At 41.7% G+C, this 27,412-nt stretch overlaps 1 protein-coding gene across 1 annotated transcript; it reads left to right on the top strand.

The window, feature by feature from the left end:
• The first annotated feature begins 581 nt into the window (after positions 1 to 581).
• On the top strand, positions 582 to 27,309 carry LOC143469452 (fibrocystin-L-like). The gene is made up of 90 exons (XM_076967145.1): positions 582 to 717; positions 2,267 to 2,341; positions 2,480 to 2,615; positions 2,779 to 2,887; positions 3,031 to 3,233; positions 3,322 to 3,512; positions 3,591 to 3,691; positions 3,800 to 3,977; positions 4,057 to 4,232; positions 4,420 to 4,591; positions 4,661 to 4,855; positions 4,977 to 5,117; positions 5,217 to 5,454; positions 5,563 to 5,698; positions 5,810 to 5,987; positions 6,113 to 6,241; positions 6,378 to 6,509; positions 6,597 to 6,682; positions 6,755 to 6,945; positions 7,037 to 7,220; positions 7,372 to 7,531; positions 7,619 to 7,771; positions 7,981 to 8,097; positions 8,222 to 8,452; positions 8,528 to 8,708; positions 8,806 to 9,041; positions 9,135 to 9,320; positions 9,398 to 9,567; positions 9,705 to 9,801; positions 9,925 to 10,041; positions 10,128 to 10,285; positions 10,426 to 10,574; positions 10,829 to 10,953; positions 11,023 to 11,181; positions 11,272 to 11,385; positions 11,485 to 11,706; positions 11,802 to 11,965; positions 12,078 to 12,162; positions 12,261 to 12,416; positions 12,541 to 12,706; positions 12,790 to 12,901; positions 13,054 to 13,191; positions 13,312 to 13,458; positions 13,545 to 13,736; positions 13,840 to 13,960; positions 14,094 to 14,183; positions 14,313 to 14,440; positions 14,538 to 14,680; positions 14,790 to 14,887; positions 14,966 to 15,124; positions 15,204 to 15,435; positions 15,598 to 15,847; positions 15,955 to 16,093; positions 16,201 to 16,346; positions 16,441 to 16,630; positions 16,731 to 16,884; positions 17,009 to 17,215; positions 17,418 to 17,538; positions 17,734 to 17,889; positions 17,977 to 18,079; positions 18,158 to 18,341; positions 18,438 to 18,615; positions 18,688 to 18,781; positions 18,866 to 19,099; positions 19,270 to 19,373; positions 19,477 to 19,612; positions 19,728 to 19,897; positions 20,046 to 20,212; positions 20,353 to 20,501; positions 20,648 to 20,813; positions 21,039 to 21,150; positions 21,275 to 21,401; positions 21,723 to 21,899; positions 21,994 to 22,171; positions 22,419 to 22,573; positions 22,713 to 22,884; positions 23,116 to 23,196; positions 23,276 to 23,384; positions 23,927 to 24,026; positions 24,142 to 24,269; positions 24,344 to 24,463; positions 24,607 to 24,672; positions 24,772 to 24,954; positions 25,051 to 25,275; positions 25,380 to 25,435; positions 25,606 to 25,745; positions 25,855 to 26,048; positions 26,207 to 26,315; positions 26,667 to 26,769; positions 26,859 to 27,309. The coding sequence occupies exons 1-90, from the start codon at positions 657 to 659 to the stop codon at positions 26,908 to 26,910; spliced, it is 13,353 nt and encodes a 4,450-aa protein (XP_076823260.1). The 5' UTR covers positions 582 to 656; the 3' UTR covers positions 26,911 to 27,309.
• Positions 27,310 to 27,412: the final 103 nt, after the last annotated feature.

The raw sequence follows: 27,412 nt of genomic DNA, 5'->3' as shown, positions 1-27,412 counted from the left end.
TGAAATTAGCTTTGAACTGATTGAGCACTTGGAGATTGGATGGGGAAAACAGTATCAAAATTTTCTCAAGGTAGGCACAAATAAATGTGATCTTACCTATTGTTTGGTTCGGCTATTAAGCTTATATTATTAGCTTTGCAGCATATTGTCTGAGCTTTAAAAATATTCCGAGGGTTTTGTTATACATAATAATATTTAACGACCGTAATTTTCGAAAGAAACAAATTCGTTCCATCTGATTTCTTCCCGTTGTTCGACATTTTTTTACGAGTAAACACATCGCTTGCGCGTAATTTTGTATGCTCTTTGTAGTTTGTACAGCGAGTTGCCATGGTTATTCTCCAGTTTAAAAGTAAAGCACGGAAAAAATTGAAGGGAAAGTGGCCGACACTTCTCTCGTGTAGCTTTAAAACTACTTTGGTCATCCAACATCACTCTGTAGTCGTCAATTATAAGGTGTTGGGAAGTTTAAGAGTACAGCAAGCATTTTGAGAAAACAGTGAAATTACCTTATTTTTGTTGAGAGATTGCCTAAATAAAGTCGTCTTACCGGAACATTTGTCTTTATTACGAATAGAAACGTTAAATTGGAAAAAATAAGAAAAAATAGGCAAAAATAGGAAAATCAACATCCTAGTAAAGTAACATTGTGTGACATGATTCTGCTGTTACTAGCTGCTAAAGCCTTTTTATGGACGATTACAAGCGGACAAACAGGTAAGCCATCAAGTATAGGCCTATGCTGTGAATATATTTGCATTGAACCAGCGCTACTCCGATGTTGATAACCGGTAACTACAGAGTTATGTGCAGTGTATTGGCCTTTATCAAAATATCAGGTTAAGTTTAAGCCAAACGTTTCGCGTTGTAAATGTCTGTGTATGTTATATTTCTAGTCTATCTTATGACTTATGAGATGAAGTTGACAGAAAATAATTTGAATATATATATACTTATATAGGAAAGTCAATAACTAATAGAATTTTCGGCTGCTTTAGTTGGTAGGCTACAAAGTTACATCAGTTATAAAGCACAAGCTACAATAATGGACCCAAACAAGCAGACGCTTCAAGTCAAACTGTTTTTCGTAAAATAGGCTGTGTGCAGTGTGATTTGTACATTGCCTGTTTGGTTGGTTGCTGATTAAGCTTCGAAAAGCAGGTTTCGCGTCCTTGCGCAATTCTCAAAAAACTCAAAGTAATTTCGAAGTTTAAACACCAACTTATTTTCTATCATAGATCCAAGCTTACTAACAATAGACACAAAATAGATGAATCTTTAATTTGTTGGTTGACGATCACGTTGATCCTAATGACACGTTTGGGCGCGATTATGCAGCGAAACCTTCAAATTTACTCGACTTGAATGAAGGCTACTACGTCCATCGCCAATTATAGCCCAGCTGGACAAAAGCGCCATTTGTGCGCGACCGAACATATCATTCACGCATAAACAAATTCATGAAAGAAACTTATCCTATATAATTCAACGTTAATAAACAGAATATGCGATGAACTAAGAGTCTTTTTCAATACTTAACCACTCTTATGTTTCGAGAAAGAATTTTCAAACGTTCCCACAAAACTGAAACAAAAATATTTCTTTTTTTCGTGCAACAATCATTCGAAAAAATATTCGTCTCTTCTCCTTCATTGTCCGAAGCATTTCTTTGGTTGTTACAAAACGGTGTATAATAGCCTAGTTAGGCCATGTGGATTAGACGTTGTTTGGGTTGGTCTAATTGCATGGATATCCAAGCAACAATAAAACCGTGCGTTGCTTTGTTTTGGTTACATGATCGCTTTTTGTCTAACAACAATGTTACTACAAACACTTACTACAAAAACGTGATTTTCATGAATAAAACGTCGATGTTAAATTACAGCGGATTTGCTGAGAAAATTCTAAATTATATTGAAATTTATTGTATCTTACATGACAATGTAGTTTCAACTCAATGGTTTTGTTGAAACTTTCGTGACGTAGTTGAAAATACGTCTGACGCTCCGCTTCACTGAACACTGAAACCTCAAATTAAACCACATTATCAGTATAAATAGTGTTTACTCAACAACAATCTTTTCATCAAAAATCTTCATTGCAATACAAATTATAACTCAATACAATCACTTTTGGTCACGCAATTTTCTTTTAAGTGGTTAGTGATTGGACATTTTTTGCTTTGCTTGTCAATTTCAGAATCAAGTTTTATACAAAATTATCAAGAATTTAGATATCTTTTCATTAAGAAATCTTTTACACGCAGGTGTAGCGATCCATAGAACCTCTCCAAGGTACGGAAGTTATAATGGCGGAACCAGACTTACTTTGTTCGGCGCAGGTAGGCCTATACCTTTTAAGTATAACTTAGTTAAGCCCAATTCCTTACCAAATTAGATATTGTGTTTCGTGCCGCATTTGCTTAGATCGTTGCGATTTGTCTGCAAAATAATGCGCACAAACTCGACCTGTATCGCAGGGTTTCCAGCTGAACCGGTCATGGCCGCCACAACGACGAGGTCAAAGCAAGTACTCTTAGTTTCATCGTTTAAGGAATATGATTGTATTCTTCACGAAGCGGAGAGCGATGACACTCAGACAGTCTGCTACACCCCGTAAGTATTTTATGATAGAGGATACTACAATGTATAGACCGTACAGATTGGAACTTTCGTTCAAGTATAGTTGTTGCATTTTTGGTCTAAATATAGTTACTATAACTTTGCTATAGGCTTATTAAAGGAATACATTCCATAGAAAATGTACACAAATATTTAGGGCTATGAGTACAGGCGTCTACTACGTGCGCATGAAAGTCAACGGCATTTCCTTGGACCGGTCACAGTACTGCGGTGGACGCAGTACATCTTGGCATTGTAGATTATACGTAAGTGTCGGCGTAGCGATGTTGCTAAAATGCTATAAACTACGTTTACAAAATTGATTTTCTTAATGAATAATTGACATCAAGTAATCCTGAAAGCGGTTGCAATATTAAAGCAAAATCTTCGGCGGTGACTTAATCCACAGATCTCGCACGGATACACGCCGTATATTTCGGCGTTGAATTGGACGTCCAGTGAGCCACAGCAGGCCATCCAAGTGAACGGGCGCCTTTACACCAGTCTCATCTCATCGAGCGAGGGCGCGTCAACAAACAGTAGGATCGAATCCATCACAAGAGTTTGGGTCACATCGGGACTTTGCAACCTTTACAATGAGTCAGGAGAACCGTGAGTTATTGAACAAAATTCATTGATATTGTAAGCAGCGACATGAGCTTATGACTTAGTATTTCATAAACCGATTTTGCCTGTGCAGATACGGAATTGTCCTAAATAACGAAGGGGAATCCTATTGGGGTCATTTTATCTGCAAGATTGAAAGCTCTTTCGTTGGAAATCAAAATCTCTCTTTTCTAGTCTCCGGTAGCTTTGGTCGCTCCTCCGCGTACACGTCAGCAACTTTGGTTAGCGCTGACAACAGACTTTACATGATGCAGACATATGCTGGTGAGTGGCAGCACGTTCCGAAAATTTCAGAAACTAATTTCGAGTGAATGCTCACTTATATTTGGTCACTCGTTGTAGTGGTCGAAGATGTCAGCCCGAAGCATGGAAGCGTTCTCGGCGGCACTTTGCTCACCATAACCGGGAAATACTTCGACGACCGCTCTGGGATTAGGGCAAGGGTGGGTTGAAAGTAATCAATTATTTTCATAAATAGAATATCCGGTTTTCATGCTAATGTGTGGCAGATAGTTTTTTTCTTCTAAAATGCCTTATTTCAAACCACCCAGGTACTTGTCGGTGGTGAAGAATGTGTGGTGCAGAGAGTCACCGACACACAGATTACATGCCTGACACCAGAACGACCAGTAAATCGCTCAATGTACAGCGGTGGAAGAGGTTTAAAGTTGGAAGTGGTGCCCGGCGTAAACACCATCGCTACTGAGTTCAACGCGACATCAGAAGGATGTAAAATCAGTTTCCTTGCTAATTTACTTTATGCGTGAAAAATCTTCAATTTAAACAAAGGTGCTTTTACCTTCCACAGACTGGACCAATTTCTACGACCACGGCTATCCATACGGCATCGAAGGAGACAACTTCTTGTCGCAAATACAAGGATTCTTCGTCCCAGCAATGGATGGGAATTATTCCTTCACCCTTCGGGCCGACGACCAAATTCACTTCTACTTTAATCCCAACGGCAGTGACTCTAATGGAAAGGTATCGTAGTTTATGAGTCACTTATACTCTGGTCTTAGTGGCGTCGCTGTATAGTTACGCAATTCTGTTCTTAAACCTTTGTGTGACATCATTTATAATGACAAATACTTCTCTCAAGTGACCTTGCATACAAGCATGGCTAATCACCGTTTATAGCAAATCTCACCATTAATCACGTTTACTTCAGCTCCTTCTCGTTCAACAAATTTATGCCAACTGGAGAACAACCACCGGTAAATACCCTCTGAAAGCAGGAGAAGAATATTACTACGAAGTCCGACATGTCGAGTACCGCAGTCAAGCTTACATTAGACTTTCAGCTTACTGTGATAAGAGTCTATATAGCCCAGCGCAAACGGGTAAGAACGATTTTCCTCACAGCATTGCTATTAAAAACACGAAGCTTAACAGTTAATTATGTGTGACAGCATGGGCAGTTGAAGAGAGGCAACGACTCTCCATAGAGTCAACAATTTCAAGAGAAATTCAAACGGTGGAGTTTAGAAATTGGGAAGAAGTGGGCAACTCGGTAGAGCAGGTTTGGGACCTTCAGCTGACTTGTTCCAATGAAACTTTGTGCCAAGGTACCGGTTTCGACGTCTCCTTCTTCCAAACAAGCACAGGTTAATACATTTTGTCTTTACATTGGTTAAGTTTGTAGGTTAGAATGTTGTATTATTATTTATTAAACCTGCCATGAGTGTTAAATTGCTTAGAAATAATCACGTTATAAATAATGTGAAGGCTTCTTACCTTACGGAAGTAGTGGAGCAGCTGTGGCATCAGCCTTCAACAACATATTGGCGCTAGGCGGCGATAGAGTGACGGTAGAAGAGATGGATGTTAACCGCCATCGTTATAGAATCACCTTCAACTCACATCGAGGTACAGATTGTTTAAAATGCTTTTGTCATTCATTTTTTAATTATAGAATGTTTGCTACTCATTGTCAGAAGTGGATTAACTCTTCGATTATATCTTCAGGACGATTCGAATTAAACGCAATGAGCACAAACGCCGCAATCCTGCAAATCATTGCCACAGAACATCAAGTTGGCGTGCCCAAGCTGGACACTTTCACTTTAATGTTGAACGGTTATGTCTCTTCACCATTACCGATTGGCTCCAGTGCGGAGCAAATAGCGGCGGCAGTGTCCAGTCTCTTCGGACCAAAGTGCCCAGAGAAAATCGAACGAAGAATAGGAAGACACACCGTCTACTAGTAAGTGACCGGTTGCAAGCGATTGATTATCTTCCCTAGTTAGTTTAGAGCTGTGGGAGTTGCATCCAGGTATCTTGGTTTTTAAACGAAAAACATATTTTCCTGCAGCGATATGGAAGGCGATAGCTTGCCGAGCGGGTCAAGAAGCAGCGAGAAGTCATTTTGTGGCATTTACTCCCTAAAAAATCCTTCTTACCTCTTTCAAGGCGGAGAGTTCTCATACGCAGCTTTAACCTATCAATACGTGAGTGTGATGTCTGCTACCGAAACTGTGTGTACAGTATATGCTTTAAATTTAGACCTATACCCATAGCCTGTACAAAGTATTCTTAAAAAACAATGTTTCGCTATGTAGGTCTGCTTTGCTTACTACGGTGATATTTCTGATACTTTACGCGTTGGTTATTCGTACACGAACTCAGAAACGAGAGCAATCGTGGCTGACACTCGCGACTTCGATCTGGTTGGTTTAGAAGACTCGATGGACGGTTGGACTCATCATTGCTACAACATCTACGAACGACTGCAATCATGTGGGTTAAAGTGACGTGAGATCATAACCGCTACGCAGAAGTAAAGCTGAAGAAATAAAGTCATTGACTTTCCAAGACTTTGTTTGACTCTCTGCTGTTAATATCCTGTCCCTACCTGTTTTCAGATCATTCTTCAGCCAGAAGCTTTATGATAAACACCATCTCCATCAAAGCTGGATCAGATTCATCAGTTGATCTTTATCTTGATAATATCTTCTTGGGAGGCAACGTCATATCACTCTCCGAGCGCGAAAGTAAATTTCAATATTTATCAAGAAACAAATGTTCATATGTAACGTTCTACTCTTGATTAGTGAAGAAAACAGTATGTTGCAAGTAAATTCTCCTTAGTGTATTGAATGTAACATGGTTATTAATGTTTACTTTAAGTGGCGTTGAATCTTGTCGTTCCAACCGCTGTGCCTGAGGTTAAACTCGACAGGGTGGAGGTTGAAAGAACTGAGAGCAGTATCACTGTGACATACATTCCCATTGAGTGCGGCCATCAGTTTCCGTTATTAGGTTCGTGGTTTGTGGGCTAGTTTACCGCAAGTTTTACCGCAGCTCTTTACTCCCCATTTTTTATACACGAGAGTGCGCTTTTTCCAGGTTTTGCGTTTGCTTCAACTTCAAACAAACCTACTTCGACACATCACTCATATATCTTCGGCGATGAGACTTCCACTTCGGCTCAGGTTTCCAATAATCAATAATTAAAAATAATCGTTAAAATATCCGCGATGTTATATCTCCTACTTTATTCGCAGATCCACGTGTATCGAAATCAATCCGCTTCGCCGCCGGTCACCGGAACTTTTGATCTCTCCTTTGCCGATCCCGGTTACAGGATGCTTACCGGACTTCCAGCCGATGTTGAAACCGAAGCGTTCAAGTATGAATTGGAAACGCTACAACAAGTTCAAAATGTTGAAGTTACAAGAACAGGAACATGCTACGGGTAAATGTGATGTTAATATTGGAAATATATTTCAGCGAGAATTTTCATTTAAGTATTTTTTGCGACATTCCTATTATGCTCCTGTCATCAGCTATACATGGGATGTGAAATTCAAATCACCGAATGGGGACTTCCCCGCTATGGAGCCAGATGGATCAGGTTTGAGATCTTCTCCGGACCGAGCGAGCATCTCGGCGACAGAGATATCTAACGGCGGCCTAAACTTGGATCCAATCCGGGGGGATTTCTTTAGGACCGCCCATTCTGTCCCCCAGGTGCGGTTTTCCATGTGATGTGCCTACAAAGGTTTCGACATCTGGCTCTGATATAAAATGATGTGTCATCGTATTAGAGCTTAGTCATGGTGCGCAATCTTCGCTGATACTTTGCTGTGTGAGAAAATAATTCATACATTTTTACTTTTAGGTTCAAGTTTTCATCAACCACGTTCCATCGCACTGTGTCGGCCACTTCGACGACGATAATATGACGTCATGTGATTATCAGTGGATGACCTCAGCCACCCCTGACGTCACAATGATTAGTCCGTTGTCGGGATCTTCAGGAGATAGGGTCACGTTAACAGGTGAAAATGAGCGATTAAAATTAACCCCCTATACTCGTGTTGAAACGAAAAGATAACAAAACGACATGAATCTTCCTTGAATTCCAGGAACGCTTTTTAGCGCTATAGCCTCAGAAAATGAAGTTAAAATCGGGGATGTCCCCTGCATCGTCATCAGTGCAACGTCAACAGAAATTGTTTGTTCTATGGGAAATTCTCCGGCCGGAGACCAACCAGTCATGCTGTCCGTCTCTGGAAAAGGTTTTCTTTATAACTCTTGCACTTTTCTTAATCGTTAAACTTGTTGTATGTGTAGTGTTCTTGCGTACGGCTTATAGAAAATTTTTGAATTTTAATTATAGGCAATTTTTTAATAGAATTTTTGAGACCTTGCAGTAGGTATAAATCCGATTTTCAGCGTACACTGTTACGCAAGTATCCGATGCGTTGTAATAAAATAATCTTTCCAGGACTTGCCAGCATCAACTCCACCTTCGCATGGTTTCAAGTGAGTGGAAGCGTGACCTCATTTTTGCCCACTAGCGGAAGCCAGAATGGTTGTACTGAGCTTGCAATTTCTGGATCTGGTAAGTAAATCGTAAATTATATAAAACAGTTTTCCACTATATACACGTCATTTAAACCGTCATTGATTTAGAAGACCGTTTTTTCCGCCATCGCGTCGCTTTCCAACCTATTTTTGCATTTCAGGATTTGACAGAAATTCCATAGTTACGCTCGGAGAAGGTCGCTGCGAAATATCATCCTTCACATACACTTCGATACGTTGTTTAACGCCAACAGCGCCCACTGCCGGGCCAATGTCAGTCCAAGTAACGACAGCAGGTGTCGCCGTTACTGCAATGACGATGTTCAACTATGTCACCGTTGGCGTTGCAAGTGTATCGTCTCTTTCGTCAACGACGCTGACTGTTGATGGAGGTAACATTAATTAAAACGAATTAGAAATTTATAACATTTTCTGGTGAAACGCGATTACACGTCACATTTAAACAGGGATCAACGTGACAATTACCGGATCTGACTTCGGAGCCACTGACGGTGAGATTTTATTTGGAACAACCAAAGTCGATATAAATTCATGGACGAACAATGAAATAAGCGTATTGTCGCCATCTCTGCCGTCCGGGTCTTACCGCGTGAAGGTTGTTGTTCCGCCACTGGGATGCGCATTGGGGTAAAACAAGAATTACAGATTGATATACGTCGATTGCTACGAGATAATGAAAGTTATTGTTTATATACTTCAACCCCACCATGCTTTCCTAACACAGATCGCATCAGGTCACGTTCGGCTTCAGCGTGTCTTCAATATCCCCACAAAGCGGTTCTCTGATGGGGGGAACCACCGTTACTTTATCCGGAGCAGGATTCACAGAAGAGTCTGTAATAAAGTTCGGGGACACCAGTTGCTCGGATGTTGTTGTGTCTGATGCAGGAGACAGTGCGACTTGCACGACGCAGCCCGCTGGTTTGATGCATCACGTCACAAACGACGGCGCTCATTCAGGCAAGTGTTAAAACACGAGATGATGGTAGACGTACGTTTAAAAACTACGATTTGTGGATTCTTTTTACTCAGTGCTTTTGTTTCGCATTGCAGCATATGGAATAGGTTACGCTTGGAACCCGTCAACGTTAGAAATCAAGGCCGGAGATTTGGTCGCGTTTTCTTGGTCATTTCCTGACTTGGTCGAAGGGAGTAAAACTGTTGGTTTGTTTACAACCTCTGACCCGTCAAGCGAAGAATACGACGGCGTCGGCTTCGAAGCTCAACCGGCTGCTTTGGGTAAAGGGACTTCCCCAATATCAAGATGATCTCGGAAATTGATTTTAGATTTTTTTGTGACTACTCTTCGCTTTCAGGTCGTTTCAATTACCGTTTCAACCAGCCAGGAACTTACCATTATGGCAGCGGTTGCGTGGATGACAACTGCAATGTCTTCATGCGTGGAACCGTAATTGTGTCCGAACCCAGCAGTTCAACGAAAGCACTAAACGTGACATTAAACAGACATGAGGCTGAATATGCAACGGTGAGATACGCGAAGTATTGATACGAGCAATATGACGTAGTGCTAATTACTATGACGTCAACAAAATTGCAATCGCAATAGTAACTTTAGTTGAAGCCATTTGTTTTGTCATATTTCCGAACTGGTTTTGTTATCAGGGCGGTTACGACTTCTCATTTGAACCAAGCTTAACACCAACTGTCACCAGCATTTCACCTAATACGGGCACCACCGACACCAAGATAGCGATTAAAGGTAACCCTGTGTTAGCAATTATCTTAATGATGTGCGGCGTCGAGTTGTGATTCCCAGGTAGAGCAAATAGACATTATCTCGATATAAGACCCTGAGATCGTTAATTTTACAATTGTTTCACAGGAAGCGGATTTTCGGCGAAACCTGTTGTGACAGTTGGAGGGAAGATGTGTGAAGTCAGCACGTATACTGGCACCTTGGTCAATTGCAAAATATTGTCGTCTGGAGAACTCGAAATTGGTACAAAGCGTTTGTTCGACAACGAATATCTTTGGCTTTGTTTGTTCTCAAGACGAATATTCCTGAACGAGTTGTTCTTTTACCAGCGATTTACCACGAAGTATTGGTGAACGTGCCTGGAAAAGGGGATGCTCGCATTGAAATCACGAACGCTCTCCAACGTACGTTTGTCCTTCTGCCTCTTGTGACCTCAGTGATTCCGACCAGTGGATCGGTGGCCGGTGGTACAAAAGTCACAGTCCAGGTGAAAAATTGTCACTTTCAAATATCCATCTTAATATATAACCATTGACCATGTATAGAACTATAAGGTAAGCTTGGCTTACCCTCCCACTGTACACATTGCCTCAACTGGGTTCAGTTCAAACGCTCGTTTATGCGCAGGGCTCCGGATTTAAAGTCGGCAGTGTAGTGCAAATTGCAAATGGTGCTGCATGTGACGTTACTGCGGAAGAAAGTGACTATTCCACCGTGGTTTGTGTAACCAGGGCAACGAACAGTGAAACTAGCGGGCCGCTCGAAGTTAGTGTGGGGTAGGTGTTAATAGTCTCCTCCTCCTAAAGACCTTCCATGTAATAACTGAAGGTTCAGCCAATCTGTGTTTAGTTTTTTTTTTAAGCTTAAGCTTTTCCTACATACTCTTTGTGCCGTTAATAAGAGTGGAGCACCAGTAGCAGCTTACTGAAATAAAAATGACTGACATGATCTGATAACTGAGATCTTTTTAAGTCTGAAAGCCATATCAGGTTTTGACGTCAGTTATTGCATGGTTTATTTCTGTTTCCAGTGCTACGCTGGCTGCTTGCAAAACAACCTGTGCGTTTGTATTTGCTGGCGCCGCCACACCCATGGTCTCAGGTCGAGTGGACGCGGGAGATTTTTCTGACTTGATCATCACTTTTAATGGACAAAGTATGTCTACTATACAAACAAAATTTGTTCAAATGCGACCGTATCAACAAAAATGCTTCTATATTGTAGACTTTGGTGACGTTATGGCTGACGTTACGGTTAAACTAAAATCCGGTGACTTGGAAAAGACGTGCAACGTTTCGTCAGCAGTCAATGATGAAATAGTTTGTAACATACAGAGATTTCCAGTTGGTGAAAATACTATTACGCTGCACGTGGCAGGAAAGGGTAAGTGACAGGTTGTGATTTGTCTAAATTTAAACTTGAATCTCATTTCCTAAAACTTTAAATTTTGACTCTTCTCAATGATTTCTACAGGGTACGCATCGTTCTGGAACCAGGCAACTGCGACCATAGAAAGCCCTTCGATTATAAACAGCACTAGTCCAAGTTTGGGGAGCACAAATGGCGGGACTCTCATTACAATAACCGGCAAGTTTGGAGTCTATTCTCCATAAGACTTGGAAGAGTAAAAGCATAGACAAATTGAAGCGCTTTTAATTAAGTCTAAGCTCGTTTTTTGTCTTCCAGGAAACGGTTTCGTGGATGACGATACCACTGAGGTATTAGTTGGAGGCAATAGTTGCGTGATACAGATCGTCAGTTTAAATGCAGTCACCTGCATTACTGCGAGTCACGCGCCTGGATTGGTTGACGTAATAGTCATGTCCAACAGCAAGCGATACCCCCCTCAGTTGTTCAATTATTCCAGCAGTGAAACCCCAACCATCAGCAACGTTTCACCCGTGCAAGGTGTTTGTCTGGCAGAATGTGTCATACAAAATGTAGCATTACTTCTACAAAGATCTGTGCTCATTAATTAGCCTGTGTGCTGTTTTTTTTCTCAGCGACCGGAGGTAGCCGCATTACCTTGACCGGGACCAGGCTCGGCTCCAATCCGTCTGACGTCACCGTGGTAGTAGGTGGCGTAAGTTGCGATGTAACGTCGTCAACTGACACAACCATAGAATGCACACTGGGCGCGCGAGAGGGAGGACCGGCCGCGATTGAGGTAAATGCGGTGCTTCATTTCATTTCCAGTCTTCTCGCGTATGTAGAAGCATAGCAGCAAATAAGCTGTGTAGTGTGTATACGCCAAACCTGAATGCTGAATATTTGACTAGGTTCTGGTAAGAAACGTTGGAAACGCCATCGTCGAAGCCGACTTTAAATACACTTTATCTCTGACGTCATTCTCTCCTAACTCAGGTAGAGCAGAATTGCACTTATCGGAGTAATTTTCGTGGCATCATCACTACAAGACATGGCAGAATATTCCAACTTCATCATTATTTTTTACTCCGTAGGAAGCTATGGGGGAGGACAACGTGTGACTATAAACGGACAGGGCTTCTCTTCAAATACAACGGTCAAAATTTGCGACCGCCCCTGCCTGGCCGATTTTGTCTCTATTGCGACTGAAATCATTTGCTACACCCCGGCTAACGAAAATATGACAGAGGGTAGGACCTCAGTAAATGATTACAATGTTGTAGTTTTACGTATATATGACAATAAGCATGATCATTTATGCATAAATGCAAAAAATTGTGACACTTCTAATAGTAATTCAACCACTTGGATTAGGTTCCACAGAATGTCCCGTTGTGGTAATGAACGGAGACGAAATCGCATCGGCTGCCGACCCGTACAGCTACCAGTCGGCAATGTCTCCAACTATAACCGATGTTTCGCCCAGACGCGGAGGCACCGCCGGTGGGACCCGGATAACAATAACCGGGACAGGTTTTAGGTTCGGCAAATTCATAGTTTTGCGCAATCGTGTTATACATTTGGGTGTTTACGAGTCTTTTGAAACAAATCCTTTATCATTAGCCTTGGAGCGCCATCTGTTTCGATTGACGGGAGCGAATGCGTGATAATGGATCAGTCAAGCACCAGCATTACTTGCGAGACCGAACCACATTATGGAGCTATTCAAACTAAGGTAAAGTAAATTTCGTTTCATGGTTAATCCAAAAATCGCAGGCATTAACTGACCGATAATATATAGTTCATAATCAGCTTGATGAAGCAGATTTTTCGGTAGCCATACTCACCCTTTTCCTTGCTAATTTGTGACAATATATGAACGCAAAGGTATCGGTTCAAGTTGGGGATCTCGGTAACGCCACCCAAGGAAATGTTGAGTTTTTCTACATTGACCGCTGGTCCTCTGTCTTCACTTGGGGCGGAGTTGACTTGCCAGTACAAGAAGATTTCGTGATTATACAGAAGGCAAGTATAGACCGATTTCCTGTAATAAAATAACATAACTCTTGATATGCTGTAGACTGCACCATGTTAGTTTTGTATTAAGTTTCTTAATAAAGTGTAAACGTTAAGTTATAATTTTAGGGTCAAACTGTTCTGCTGGACACGCACACGCCAGTACTTAAAATGCTTCTCATCGATGGAGGAGAGCTGATCTTTGATGAAGACCCCGACGCAAACGTGTCACTTAGGGCAGAAAATATTCTCATCACAAAAGGAGGGCGTCTTCAGGTATGAGAGATCCCCTCGTGTAGCTTTAGAACCGACGTGAAGAAATGTGTAGAAGCTTGCGTGACTTGATCCGGTACTGGTTTCAGATTGGCACAGAAGAAGAACCTTACCAGGGCCAAGCAGAGATTGTCATGTACGGTAACCTTCGGTCGCCCGAACTTCCAATTTACGGCGCTAAAACTTTAGGAGTGCGAAACGGAACGTTGGACTTGCACGGACGCCACGTACCTAACCCATGGACCAAGCTGACGTCCACCGCCGAAGCTGGAGACACGCAGGTGCCAGAAGAAAACTTTTTCTCGTCAAGTTTTATAAAGTTTTGTAAGAATAACTAAAACAAAGATTAGCGATACTAGCTGAAGAGTGAAAGTTGCTTTGTAGATAAATCTAGAACTGCAAGCTACCAACTGGAGGGTAGGAGATTACGTCATAATCGCATCAACTGGAACTCGCCATTCGCAAAAAGAAAACGAAAAACGCCGGATCCAGGCGATCTCAGGGGGTAATCGTCAAACTCAGCCGACTTTCTATTGATCTAAAAATGTAGTCCAAAGTGACGCGGAGTTTCACAATATACTTGCGTACTAAACAGCTTTAATGTTCGATAAATGGTTTGAATCGTTTTCATAATGCAGATGGCCTGACCATAACTCTCGACCAACCACTTGGATACAGACATCTTGGCCTTACCGAAGTAATAGAAGGAATACCGGTCCAATTCAGAGGCAGGGGTTTTATAAATATACCGTTCTATGACAAATAGTTTGCGTCCCGACCTCACAGAAGCAAACACGACTACGATTAGTGATTTCTTAGTAAAAAATTTCAAGTAAATCTTTCGATTTCGTCTGCAGCCGAGGTCGGGTTACTCACTCGAAATGTGGTCTTCCGCGGCTCCAATGATCATGTCTGGCACGATGAGGTTCCAGCGTGTGAAGAGGGATTTGAAACTGGCCAGTTCGCGACTCAGACTTGCTTTCAAGTAAGTGGTTGACGACGGTTTCTTTCCAACGTAAGAATGATGCTTTGTTTTAACGAAACAAACTTCCAAACTTTAAAACCTTTTAAATACATTGTAGGGAAGGTTTGGGGAAGAGGTAGGTTCCGATCAATTCGGTGGCTCCATCATGATGCATTCTAGCTACCCCGACTCCCCGTGGGTGATGTCGAGGATCGAAAATATCGAAGTGACGTACGCCGGTCAAGCATTCCGCTTGGGAAGGTGTGTAACAATTTTACCTTGGGAACGAGCTTCTGTTTATAGCCGTTAGTAATTGATGCTGTTCTTGTGATATCAACGTATCCTCTCAAAAGAGCTATTTCCCTTCAAGGTATCCTATTCATTTCCATCTGATGGGAAACGTTTCCGGCATGTACGTTAAACGCTGCTCCATCCACAACACTTTCAACAGAGCAGTCACTATTCACGGTGTGTAGGCGTATATTGAAATGCACACATGTCGCCGTAGCACACAACCTTAACACGATATCATTGCGTACAAAATAGGCACCCACAATCTACTGGTCGACTCAAACGTCGTTTATGACATAATGGGCGGCGCTATCTTTATCGAAGACGGCATTGAAACGGGAAACTTGATCCAGTACAATCTGGCCGTCTTCGTTCGACAGAGCACATCGTTGCTCAATGACGACATTACACCGGGTATAATTGCTTAGACCCAGCGGTTAAACCACTTGAAGGTGATGTTCAAGGTTTTTCACGTTTGCTCTTACTCTTACAGCCGCGTATTGGGTGACGAACCCCGACAATACCGTCAGACACAACCACGCGGCCGGGGGCACACACTTCGGCTTCTGGTACCGAATGCACGAGCACCCGGACGGACCGTCGTATGATCCCAACGTCTGTCAGCAGAAAGTTGAGCTGCTTGAATTCCGGAATAACACTGTGCATTCGCAAGGCTGGTTCGGGTTGTGGATTTTCCAGTCTTACTTTCCTATGAAAGGTTCGAGGTAAGACGCGCTCGAACAAGTAAACTTTGCCGAAAGTTCTATATTGAGCCTCAATTAACAAAACGATAAGATTAACTATTCGAGTCTCGGGTGTTGCGTTCGTTTCGCCCGACGAACATATTCTCAATTTTCGCGGTCACACGCACCGTTGCATTTCCATAGTTGCGATTCGACGGTTCCATCTCCGGCGGTCTTCAAAACGCTGACCACGTGGCATTGCGAAAAAGGGGCCGAATGGGTAAACTGTGGCGCCATCCAGTTCGAAGATTTTCTCCTCGTCAACAACGAAGAAGCCGCTATCGACGTCAAGCTCATCAGTGGCACCAAGTGGGGAGACGCAAAGATCACCAACGCCGTCATCATCGGTCACTCGGAACAATCGGAACCGAATTACGAGACGAAAATAGGAATTGTGAGTGTTGATTTGGCGACGAGACGATTGCTTAAAAATATTCAATACTAGGCCGTCATTAGGCCAAAGTCTCAGACATGTTTTTCACTTGAACTCGTTAAAATTAGACTCTGCCGTTTGCCCCCGGACTCTTTGTGGACGGAACAAAGTTCATCAACTTCGACAGACGCGGAAAGGCGTTTGAGGTTACCACAGTCCAGGGAACGTGCTCGGTCGATTGCGGAGGCTTCTATTACTGGGTGGAAAGTAAGGATATATCTATGTCCACCTTTAAAGCCAATGTGTAGTACATTTTGCGATGGGAAACTAATTGGTAACAGAGACGCAAAAAAATGTCATGTTTTACTTCAAAGGGTTGGAATTCACCTCTGTGACCAAAAAGGTTGGTTGGAGATGGCCACACGAGGGCGTCATCATAGACAGAGACGGAAGTCTTACAGGAATCGAATACGCGAGTGTGCTCCCCTATACCGGCCTCATAGACAAGTCAGTGTGTCCGGTAAGTTACTCATCATTCGTCTCGCATTATTTTGTGACGACTAAACATATGAATCGCAGGACTTTGATATTTCTATTGCACGCTCGACGTATAGATTTCCGAAGGTGACGAGTTTTCATGCGGTGAAGAAAAATCCTCGATCTGTCAAAGAGGACCCCGATTCCACCGCTTTGCGTTGAACAATCCTCTGCCCTCCTCCTTGGAAGCAAACGACATTATCTTCGTTAATGAGCACGGAAATGCTTCGAGTATCTACAAAAAGAAACGACTCACTCACAAGCCAGGCAAGTACCACAAACTCAATCTTAAAAAACTAACGTGGCGTTTGTGTGTGACAAGCAGTTCTTGTGATGCAACTGACGACGAAAATCGTTATCATTTCAGGTTGGATGGCGCTTCTTCCGGGAAGAAAAGAAGTCATGATTTACTTCAAAGACGGAGAGCAGTTCACCAACATCACGTACAACTCAAAATATTACGACCTGATGGAGGAGGACTACCTTATTGTTAAGCACCAATTGACGCAACGGCCAGATGTGTGAGTGCAACGCACAGTGAAAGCGGAACCTTTGAGCTAGTCTGGTCTCACTTTCGTCGACGTCACTCTCACCAAAAACTTCAAAGTACGAGAATAATTTTGCGTTATTTGTGATCCCGTTTAGAATCAAGATCAACGGTGAAAGTAGATTCTCTGTTGGGAACACCACGGAGCTTAATTCTGGCAGCTCCAATCTGGACTGGCATTATGTGGAAGAGACCAAAGAACTTAAAGTCATGGTGTCCGGAAAAACGTCGTCGCGTAAACGAAGAAGCTTCGGCATTGTCCAAGACGGCTACAAGCACGTCACTCTAGTTCCAAATATTTACAGGTAACCAACTTGCAGTTTTTTGGGCGTTTTTGTCGTTCAAGTAATATTTTAATCAGGTTGTATTTGACCAGACCAAACTAGTCGACATAAAAACTTCTCATAAACATGAAACGTTCATCGCTTTAAACGTTACCGCGTTAGATCTTTGCAATACTTTCCCATTGCCTTTTACAACGGAAAATAAGCGGATGTGACGTTTTAGGTGTTTGTATGCAAACTGTATCGGTCCTGTAAGCCCCGAAGAAATACCGCCACCACGTGGAAGACCAGAGATTTATCAGCGGTGGTCGGAACTGAACCCTTGTTTGGAGTGGTCCGAGGACGTAAGACTGCATTCGTTTTCATAGTTTACGATTAAAATTGTTCATCAAAGTGGCAGAAAAAACTTTTATTGAACTTGCTGACAACGATTCGAGGTGGCAGCTGTGCTTGCTTGTAAAGGCGATCGCGCATGAAACGCAAATAATGAAAAAGGCGCCACGTTTTATATAATTAATTGTTTTCATTTGTGTTGGAAGCGTCTCACCGTAACCGTGAAACGCGAAACCGAGAATATCGATGCGTGTTGGGTCGTGGTTGACGTTGCCGACATCAACGTCGTGAATTTGACCGTCGAAGGAGTCCTCGAGTTCGAAACCGACACTTACCTGTCTGCCGTGTACATTGCCATCTTGGTAAGCGATTTAAGCTCACGTTAACTTCTGGAAATACCTTAGATGTGTTCCAACAAAAATGCATAGGTCTAAAATGTTTTCATTTAGAATGGTCGTATGATAGCCGGCTTTTCCGAGCTGGAACCATTCCGTAGAAATCTTACGATCGAACTTCGAGGGACACACACCACACCGGGATGGATATTTCCAGGTTTTGTCGTTTTCTAAATGCCAAGCAGAATGAGCGCTTATATTATAAACCAGCGCTTTTATGCGTTCTCCATCATAGGAGTGGACCTCGGTTCGAAAGCGATCGGTTGTTTCGGTGGATGCGATTTTCACGGTGTCCGACCCAACGTCTATTGGACACACTTGGAACAGACTGTCGGTGCTGGAAGTGACCAGATTGTTTTGCGCAAAGCGGTCGATTGGTCAGTCGGGAATGAGATTGTGATCACCACCACCAGCTATAAGTGAGTGGCTGAAGTTATTGCGTTCTTTTTGTCTGCTCCGGTCGCAAGTTGTGAAGTCTGCAGACATGTTAAGACCTCACTGATGCTTTCTTTCAGCTCGACTGAGACAGAGAAACACGTCATTCGGGCCGTCGGCGAAGACATGAAAACTTTAACATTGGAGCGTTCGCTGGCCTATCGACATTTGGGAGAGTCTCACAACGTTGGGGAGTTCAACTTTGATATGAGAGCGGAAGTCGGTTTGCTTACGAGGAACATCAAAATCAAAGGTGAGGTTGCTCGCTTTGTTGTAACCTGTTAGAAACACTTTGATCCGTCATAACAACAACTTCGTTCCACAGGTGAGACTTATTCAGGCATTGATCGGCAGGCGTTCGGGGCAAGAGTTTTGGTCGGTACTTTTCAAACGACGCAAGATTCACAACAAGTCGACATCCTTGGTGAGAATATTTCACATTTTTTTGATATACGCTGTGGTGTGTGTAGTGTACAGCATCATCGTGGACGTCCATTGTACTTCCTAGGCTGGGCTCGCGTTAGCAACGTAGAGTTCTTCCAAAGCGGCCAGGAAGGTTGGACGGAACCTTACGACCCGAGGTTTTCACTTGCTTGGGTGAATACTGGCGCTACGACACCGGCACGTCCGTCCTATGTGAAAGGTTGCGCTTTCCACGATGGTTATTCCACCGCTATCGGTACATTTGGGGCTGAAGGCATTAACATCACCGACAACGTGGTTCACCGAACAATACACGACGGTAAACCGAGAAAATAACGTTCTGCTACGATAAATAACCATGTCCGCTTTCCAAGCAAAAGCTTTATACTTTTTGCATGGATGATTTCTAAATATTCCAACGATTTTTGTGTTTATTATGAGTAACCTGAAACATCAAAACAACAGCACGTTCCTTTAACACGATCGCAGGTATTCGACTGACTGGTAACGGGCACAGACTCGAGCGTAACCTGGTGACTGTGACCTTGTTTAGAGGAACTTACCTTGACCGTTTGGAGCTAACCAATTTTAAGGTTTGTAATCGGCAATTACCAAAGTAAATTAATCACTTTATTTGAATCCGAAGTTTTTAGGCTTGAAAGCAAATTGGCTGCGACTTTCTTTAATGTATTAAAGGACTGGCAAGCAAGTTTCGAAGTGGCTGAGACCACCAACTTGATAATGAACGGGAACACGGCGGCAGGAAGTGAAAGGTTATGTTTCCATTTTGACGGAGAGGCTTGCGACGCTCCCCTAGAAAACGCTTGGACAGGTGGGCAGAGCAAGAAAGAGAGAAGCTATATAGCTGTCGATTGTGTTGAAAATGTTCCGCAATTGTCATTGAAATCTATGAAACACAAAGATTTCATAAAACCTTTTTTTTTCAGGAAACGTCGCTCACGGTTGTCTCCACGGCCTTCAGATTTTCATCAACGACGGTGTCGGAACCTGTTCTTTGATTCGAAACTTTGTCGTTTACAAAGCTTGGGATTACGGTGTTTATCACCAAACAAAAACCAGTGTTGTGATCAGAAACACGATCATAGCCGATTCCAACGTAAGCCAGCTGCAAAACCTTATTTAACTTTTACTACCAAACCGGCTCGGTTATTACAACTTCGTACACTTTTTATTATGATGTAATAAACAAAATGTCCCAAATTAGTTGACAAGATAATTGAAACTTGTTGCCATCGAATATCCAGGTCGGTTACTTACCATTAATATACGGACCGGCTGCTTTGAGCCACGAATACAGTGACAAGTCAGCAAGCGTTGAAAATGTCCTATGTGTGGGTAGAAGCGATTCGTTCGACCCTGATCTTGATACAATGGACGAGAATGATGACAATCTTGTGGTGCGGGCTTATAGGTATGAAAGTTTTTTCTGCTTTACGTCTAATTCCTAATCTAGGTAAAATTAATGCTGACCATGGTGTCAATGAACTTTGGTATAACAATTTGTTTTAAAGTGCAAGTTATCTATGTCGATATCGTTTTTGTTTGTTTTAGTCCAAGCAAGAAATCTCCTTTGACGCCCACTGGCGGCAAAACGTGCGTTCTCTTGCCATTGTTCCAGAGCAACCCGAACGCAGCACCATTCAAGCCTTTTCACGTCAACTTGAATTATCCCGCCATTCGTGGCCTTCTCAACATTACGGGTACAAAGCTTATCATTATCTAAATTGTAAATGGATTACAGTGCTATGATTACAGTTGAACTCGGCCAAGTTTGCAGAAGCTCTTTAGAAACGCAGATAAAATAGAAGTTGCGACGTCCCAGCGATGTTTTTGTAATTTGGAATAGGTTTGCACGCCCACAACTATCGGCAGCACGCGGATGAAACGCGCGATCTTGTGTTTTACACGAATCCCCTAAACGGCGACGCATTCCATCCCACATATCTTCGCAACGTCATCCTTACCAACGTTGAAGAAGCGAGTAAAGTTTTCTTCGCAAGGCCGGACCTCGGGTGAACTAAAGTTAACTTTAACTTAAAGTTTTAAACTCTTTTGAAAGTTTGAGTTTTTTGAACCAAGCAAAGGGATTCTACGTTCTTTGCTCATAAAATCGACTACGCCTTGTTTGGTTTTGGGTGAACCCTGAACAAAGTTCTAAAGCATTTCCTGTCTTTCCTTCAACACGTAAGGTTAAATCTTTGACGTTAGCTCAAGATAACATGTTGTCCTGGTCTTAGGAAAGTGAATCCATCTGACTGCGTCGACATGGAATGTGATGCTAAGAAGAAAGTCTTCATCAAGGACTTTGATGGAGGATTCCTTGGGGAAGCCGGATCAGTTTTACCTCAAGTAAGGTTTTTAGTCATTTAGCACAACGGTGTTTAAAATTATCCTTTTTTAGCTAAACAACGATGTGCAACAAAAAGATAAACTTCAAGGAAATCTTCTAAATCAATGATAAACTTCTCTCCAGGCTGAATTCGGCTGGGATAACCCTGAAGAAATAAGAAGAGGACTCGGGGATTACCGAATCCCGAAGCCTATGCTGACAGCAACCGATGGAAGCAGAATAGAAGTATCAGATATTGCTGATTTGAAAGGTGAAAATCTATGAGATTTAGACCCGAATTACGTGGGCCCAGTTAAACTCTTATAACTTTGCATCCGGCATTATGTTAGCTCATTCATTATAACACTGGCTTGTAGTTTGATGCCCTTTATTTAGAAACATTAGATTTATAATCGGATTTTACGTTGGGATCTAGATTTCAGTTCTGATGACGTAATTTTCCCGAAGTAGTGCACCAACATGATAAAAATATGTTTAATCCAAGATTATTCATCGTATTTTCTCAGTGTGCTTTGTCTTCGTGCAAACAACAACCAATAATGACATAAAGTTTTAATTGGAATTGTTACAGGCATAATACGCAATTCAGCCTGCACGGACAATAAGGAATGGCAAGCTCACGACTGTCACGGACCCGAAGCGTTAGACTACCGCATGTTGGTGATAGAGAGCATGGATTCGGACACAGAAACTCGTCGACTTTCCCCCGTAGCGATGCTTGGCGACCGGTGCCTGGATCTTAACAATGGTAAGTCGTGTCTATGTCGAGCATACTATTGTAAACAGTAACGTTAACACAAAACATACAAACGTGACGTGAAACAACTTTTAAAAACTTTAAGGTCCTCAAGATCACGGTTGGTGTTTCGGCTACACATGTCAGCTTCGCATTTCGACCTTCTATACGATCGTCGCCACCGGGAAGCATTTCAACATCTTCTTTACCGGGAATGCACCGCGAAATTTAAGGCTTCATCTGCTCAATGTGGACGACAGCAGCACAGTTAGAGTCGCGATCTGGTGAGAAACCTCACGATAAAATCTACATTGTTAAGCCTAGACTTTTACATCGCGCTTTCAAGAATAGAGTTTGGACAATATGTGGTCAAAAGAATTGTCTATTATAGTTGAATGAATGGTAAAGATTGTAGAAGTGACAGTTAAATGAATGAATGCTTGACTGGTCCTGAAATATTGCCACGAGTCTGACTTAGATGAATACTTAACGTGATTGTTCCATTTATGTATTTAAACTAATATCCTGTAGGTACACGAAGCCAGAAAGACTGGACGTTGTCAGAGTTGAAAGCGGTTTCTACGTCCACCCTGAAAACTCTGTTTATGACCCTGATCAAGAGAAGTGGGTTTTACAAAAGCCGAGTACGGAAAATCCTGACGAATTTCTGCCAGCAATCGATTCTGGTAAGTTTTCAAACAAATATTTAGAAAAGATAAATGAGTAACTTTTTAGGCTTTTTAGGCTAGTTTAAGGTAACTTCAGTAACAAAGTTATGTAGCCTATTTGATAAGTTCAATTACGTACAATTTTGTCTTTTGATAGCTGTCCATGGCGCAAATTACATGGACTATAACACCAACCTACTGTACATCACTCTGCGCGGAAACGAAGCGATAGAAATCAAAACAGTCGAAGCGGTCGTGATCAAGTTTGGATTTCCCGCTGTCAATATCGATGACTTCTTCGAAGAGAATCTCGTCAACAATCTGGCCGAGTATTTATTGTTCCTAATGCTCTTAAACCGTATTAGATTCTATTTGAAATGAATTGTTATCGTATTATGATGTAAGAAGTTATGACCATTCTCCACTTCTACTGCTTAGACAAGAAAACACCATAAAGTACCTGGTTAAGCGATAGCGGCTTCTGACTATGTTCAGTCAGGCTCTTCCGCGTTATAGCCGACAACTTACATTATCTTCTCTATAACATGTTTTTCTTTCAGTTACTTGGGTGTCCCTTCGTACAAAATCCGAGTTGTCGAAGTTGTTCGGGAAACGAGCTCTCGAAAACGAAGAGAAACAAAGTAAGAAAACTATCAGCCAAGGTCAAGGTGAATCTGCTGAGCATGACTTCTTTAACGCTCTCACATTTTCTCAATGCAGTGGCAATACAGTTACATTTACAATCGTGTTCAGTGACGAAATAACAAATTCCACAGTCAGCGGAGATGCCGATTTGACGGCCGAAGTCTTGAACAACAAAACGGAAACGGTATAATATGTAATTTGCTATAAAATTGTTAAAAAGTTTCTCTTATTTATGCTGTGATGGACTTGAGACTGCCACGTCATAGAGAAGCAATGTTATGAAATATTTGTAAAGAAAGCTTTGGTAGTTTTCTTGCTGACATTAACTTTGATATTAGTTAATTTCACGTATCAGTCATCAATCAACATGTTGTATGATAGGAAATATTTTCCACCAAATGTCATCATCAAAAACACACAAATTAACGCTGGCTGATTTGTGGAATTGACTTGAGCTGTAACTATTTCACCAAAAAAATGTTGTCGCAAAATCTTTCTTCTTATCTAAATTTAACTTCAATTTAACCCGAAACAGCTTAAATCAACTTTTTGTACATGCCTGTTCTTCTAACCTCACCGCCTATCTATAACAACAGGCTGCGTGAACCGCTACCGCGACTTACTTTGAAATAGTTACATTCGTTAACTTATTATTATTTTAAGTAAAAAACGTCATTCTATTATCGTGTGTCGTCCTTCCTTATATGTTATTGTGACATAATATAGATGCTGGTAGATTACCAAACAGGTCATTTGTGGGAACTCATCAACGTAACGGAAGGACTAAGTTTGGCCACAAGTCCCGCAGCTATCAACGTGACAAGCGGTGGGTTATGAGTTCGCTTCATCACCACAATTTCCTTTGCACAGTATAGGCTAGCAGCAGTATGATGGTTATAGGCATTGAAAGTAATTTGGCAGCTTAATCTTTGCTTTTGCAGGCGGTGAAACTTTCACACTTGTGCAGCACGCCATTCCTACAAAGCTAGTCGTGTCGTCACTTCCGTCCACAGTCGAAGAATATCTGGCCTTCGAACAGCAGCCGTCTGTGGCGATCTACGACTCCAATGTATGATAATATCAGTGCATATAGAACCTCACAATATATACCGAGTCACTGCATGCTTGCTTGGTCATTCTCAGGACGAAGTGGTCAGCACGCTTGGAGGTCAGTGGGAGGTGGAAGTTTTTCTGGACACGACAGCGTCGACCGCGGATGACGGGGCCAGCCTTCTTGGCCGCACATCTGTGCCAGTTTCTAGCGTAAGAAAGCAGGATACCGTATTCGTTTTCGAACTTTTAACTTGACATATTTCCAAACCAGTTGTTCAAACATAACTGATAGTATTTTGTATAACCGATGTATTGGTTTGATTAATTGAATTTCAATCATGATATTTCCACAGGGGTATGCCAACTTTACAGACTTGAAAATAACTCACGCGGGAACAGGATATGTTCTACGGTTCAGGGTAAAAAAAAATAATATCTACTCAAAAGATAGTTACTATACCTAACGTTGTGACAAATAAAATGCGAAAAAATGTAATAATCTTAGAACATGGTTTCAGATTAGTGAACCAAGCGGTGTTAGCTTGACCAGCAACAATCCAACAATAGACGTCGTGGCACGTACCGTTAAACTCGGTTTTCCAACCGGCGTGAATGCCCACGTGAATCACGGAGACGCTCTCCAGCTCAATGTAGAATTGCAAAACGCCAACGATAATCCTCTGGAAAATGTTGGTTTTAAGGTGGGCAGGCTTATGTCTTAGGCTTAAGGTCAGAAGCTATTTCGGAACCTCGGGCTATAAGCTATATAGGTTTTACCGAAAACTTTTTTGTCAAAGGGCCACGCCTGGCAAGTAGACGTGTCTCTCGATGACGCAGCAATCTATGGTGACGTAAGCGTTTCCGGACCAACGACGTTCACCTTCAACCCATCAACTGGTCGAGCAACCACAAATGGATTGATGTTGCTGAATACTGTCAGCTATCATAAGTACAACTTGATATGCAGGGTTTATACGAACCCTCCCGCATATGACTTTACTCAAGCTATTGCACCTATACAGGTACCGAATCATGAAATGTTACAACCGATCGTGCAAATGTCGATCGATTGTCGCACTTGTGCTGCTGTGTAGCAAATACAATATTCAAACTTCTTTATGTTCAGTTTATTTCAACGAGTGGATCACTTCATCTAACGGTTGTCAACATCAAAAAGTTGAAGTAAGTTCATTTGCTAGACCACCAAATTGTAGTAAGAAAGTAAGAAAAAAAATTTATACCACAGTAATTATTACAATTACTTTTCAGCATGTAACAGTTCAACAATTGTCGATATATATTTTTTAAGTATCTGCAGCAATATTTAGATAAATTAACGTAACAATTTCTAGAGTGAAATTTGCTGGGCGCCCTTACGCCAGATCACTCACCTCCCCAACTAAGCTTACATTCAGCACTTATTTCCACAATGCACTGGTGGATGAGATCGACTTTGTATATTTCAATAACATGGAGGCGACCGAGAATCAGGGTAAGTGAACACCAAGGTGTTCTATTGTGCTCCATCTTGCTCCAGAAGGCGTAATGTGCTACATGTCTTACGCGTCTTTTAACAAACTTTTATTCATTCTTGAACCTAGACGGGAACACAGAAGTGGCATTTGACATTGGAGCAAGCAGCACTCAAGCATTAGACTGGGCTGTGTCAAATTTGACATCATTTCTACTTGATCCAAACAACGGGCTTGAGTTTGGTGGAGCAAAACTCCAACCAGCACAGGGTTCTTGCCTGCTGGTTGTTGATGAAAAATGCAACGATGACGTCATAAATGTGGTTAGTAATTAAAAAACTATCATGCACAGATACAGTAATGTATTGTATACTGTAGGTCCAGTCGGGGTAGCAAAGAACTCCTTTAAAATTATTAATTTTCAAAATGCGATTATTCACAAGCAGCGTGATTGTCTTGATTCGTCTTATTTTTAACTCAGGGTCAGGCAAACGGAAAGATTGAAAGCTGGGTGTTTGTGGTCATAGGCGCAGTGGCTGCCACATTACTGGCCGCTGCAGTTATTACATTTTCGTGTGTAATGAAAAGAGGTAGGCTTGTATATAATATTTCGAGGCATATTTTTTCACACTGACAATAAACAACGTTCAGCCCAAATGTATTTTTTATGTAATTTGAACGAAGTGCAACTAGCACAAATAGACCATACTACAAACAGCACTCATAGGTGCATAATTCACTTATCAGAGGATTACCTACAGTTGGTGATTGTTTTATAACTTACAATATTTGTTAGTTAATTGTTAACTTTGGGGAAAGGATTTTTTGCCTGGTATTCATTTCTAAAATTTCCAATAAAATGATCTATTATCAGAATTTGAAGAACATATTTAAACGTTTTCTTCTGTGAAAAAACACCTGAAAATCGTTTATTTTTTCAGCCAAAACAAACAAAGTTGGTGGGTTTGGAGGCTGCATGGATGCAAACACAAGCAGGGCATGTAGCCCTGTTTTGGAGAGCTTTGACGCTAAATCAAGTGCTGAGTATGTATTGAAAATGATACAATGTGACTATTAGATTAGTATAAATCATGAATATCTATACTGAAAGCTCTAACTTTGTATATTCAAAGATCCTCGCCAACAGGCTTGTTTCATCGACGAATGACTCCTGTGAAAATGTGAATTAAGTGATCTGGCTTGTAAACACTGGCCACAAAAGACGGACTAAGGACCGAAATTGACCTAGAAATCAACGTCTCACATCCACTAAAAAAAGGAACTGATCACAATGCCAGCGATTTGTGTGAAAGTGACAAAAATTTTAAGACAACTGTGACGAAAAGAGTGTGCTCAGTGGATGTGAAAAATTTTTTTTTTGTTTCGTAGATATTTCTAGATTACTTTACTGGTAAAAATAAAATGATGGAAAATGCAATATTTTTTTTCAAATTTACCTGGATGCATAATGTTTGGAGCAGCAGGTGAAGAATCACTTATAAAGTGAGATGTGATTTATGGAAGCAAATGCTTTGGTACCGGTGTTGTAATGACGGTAAAAATTGAGCTGTACTGTACATGTCAAAAGAAGATAGCCTACTGTGTTTTTCTAACAAATTACGCCTCGCTGTAACAGACTAATTTGCACCCTGTTTGAGACTGTAACAATCTGATAATATAATTCAAG

The sequence above is a fragment of the Clavelina lepadiformis genome, chromosome 8 (assembly GCF_947623445.1).
Source record: "Clavelina lepadiformis chromosome 8, kaClaLepa1.1, whole genome shotgun sequence".
Taxonomy (NCBI): domain Eukaryota; kingdom Metazoa; phylum Chordata; class Ascidiacea; order Aplousobranchia; family Clavelinidae; genus Clavelina; species Clavelina lepadiformis.
Note: the sequence above shows the minus strand (reverse complement) of the source record. Positions and strands in the feature narration are given on the sequence as shown.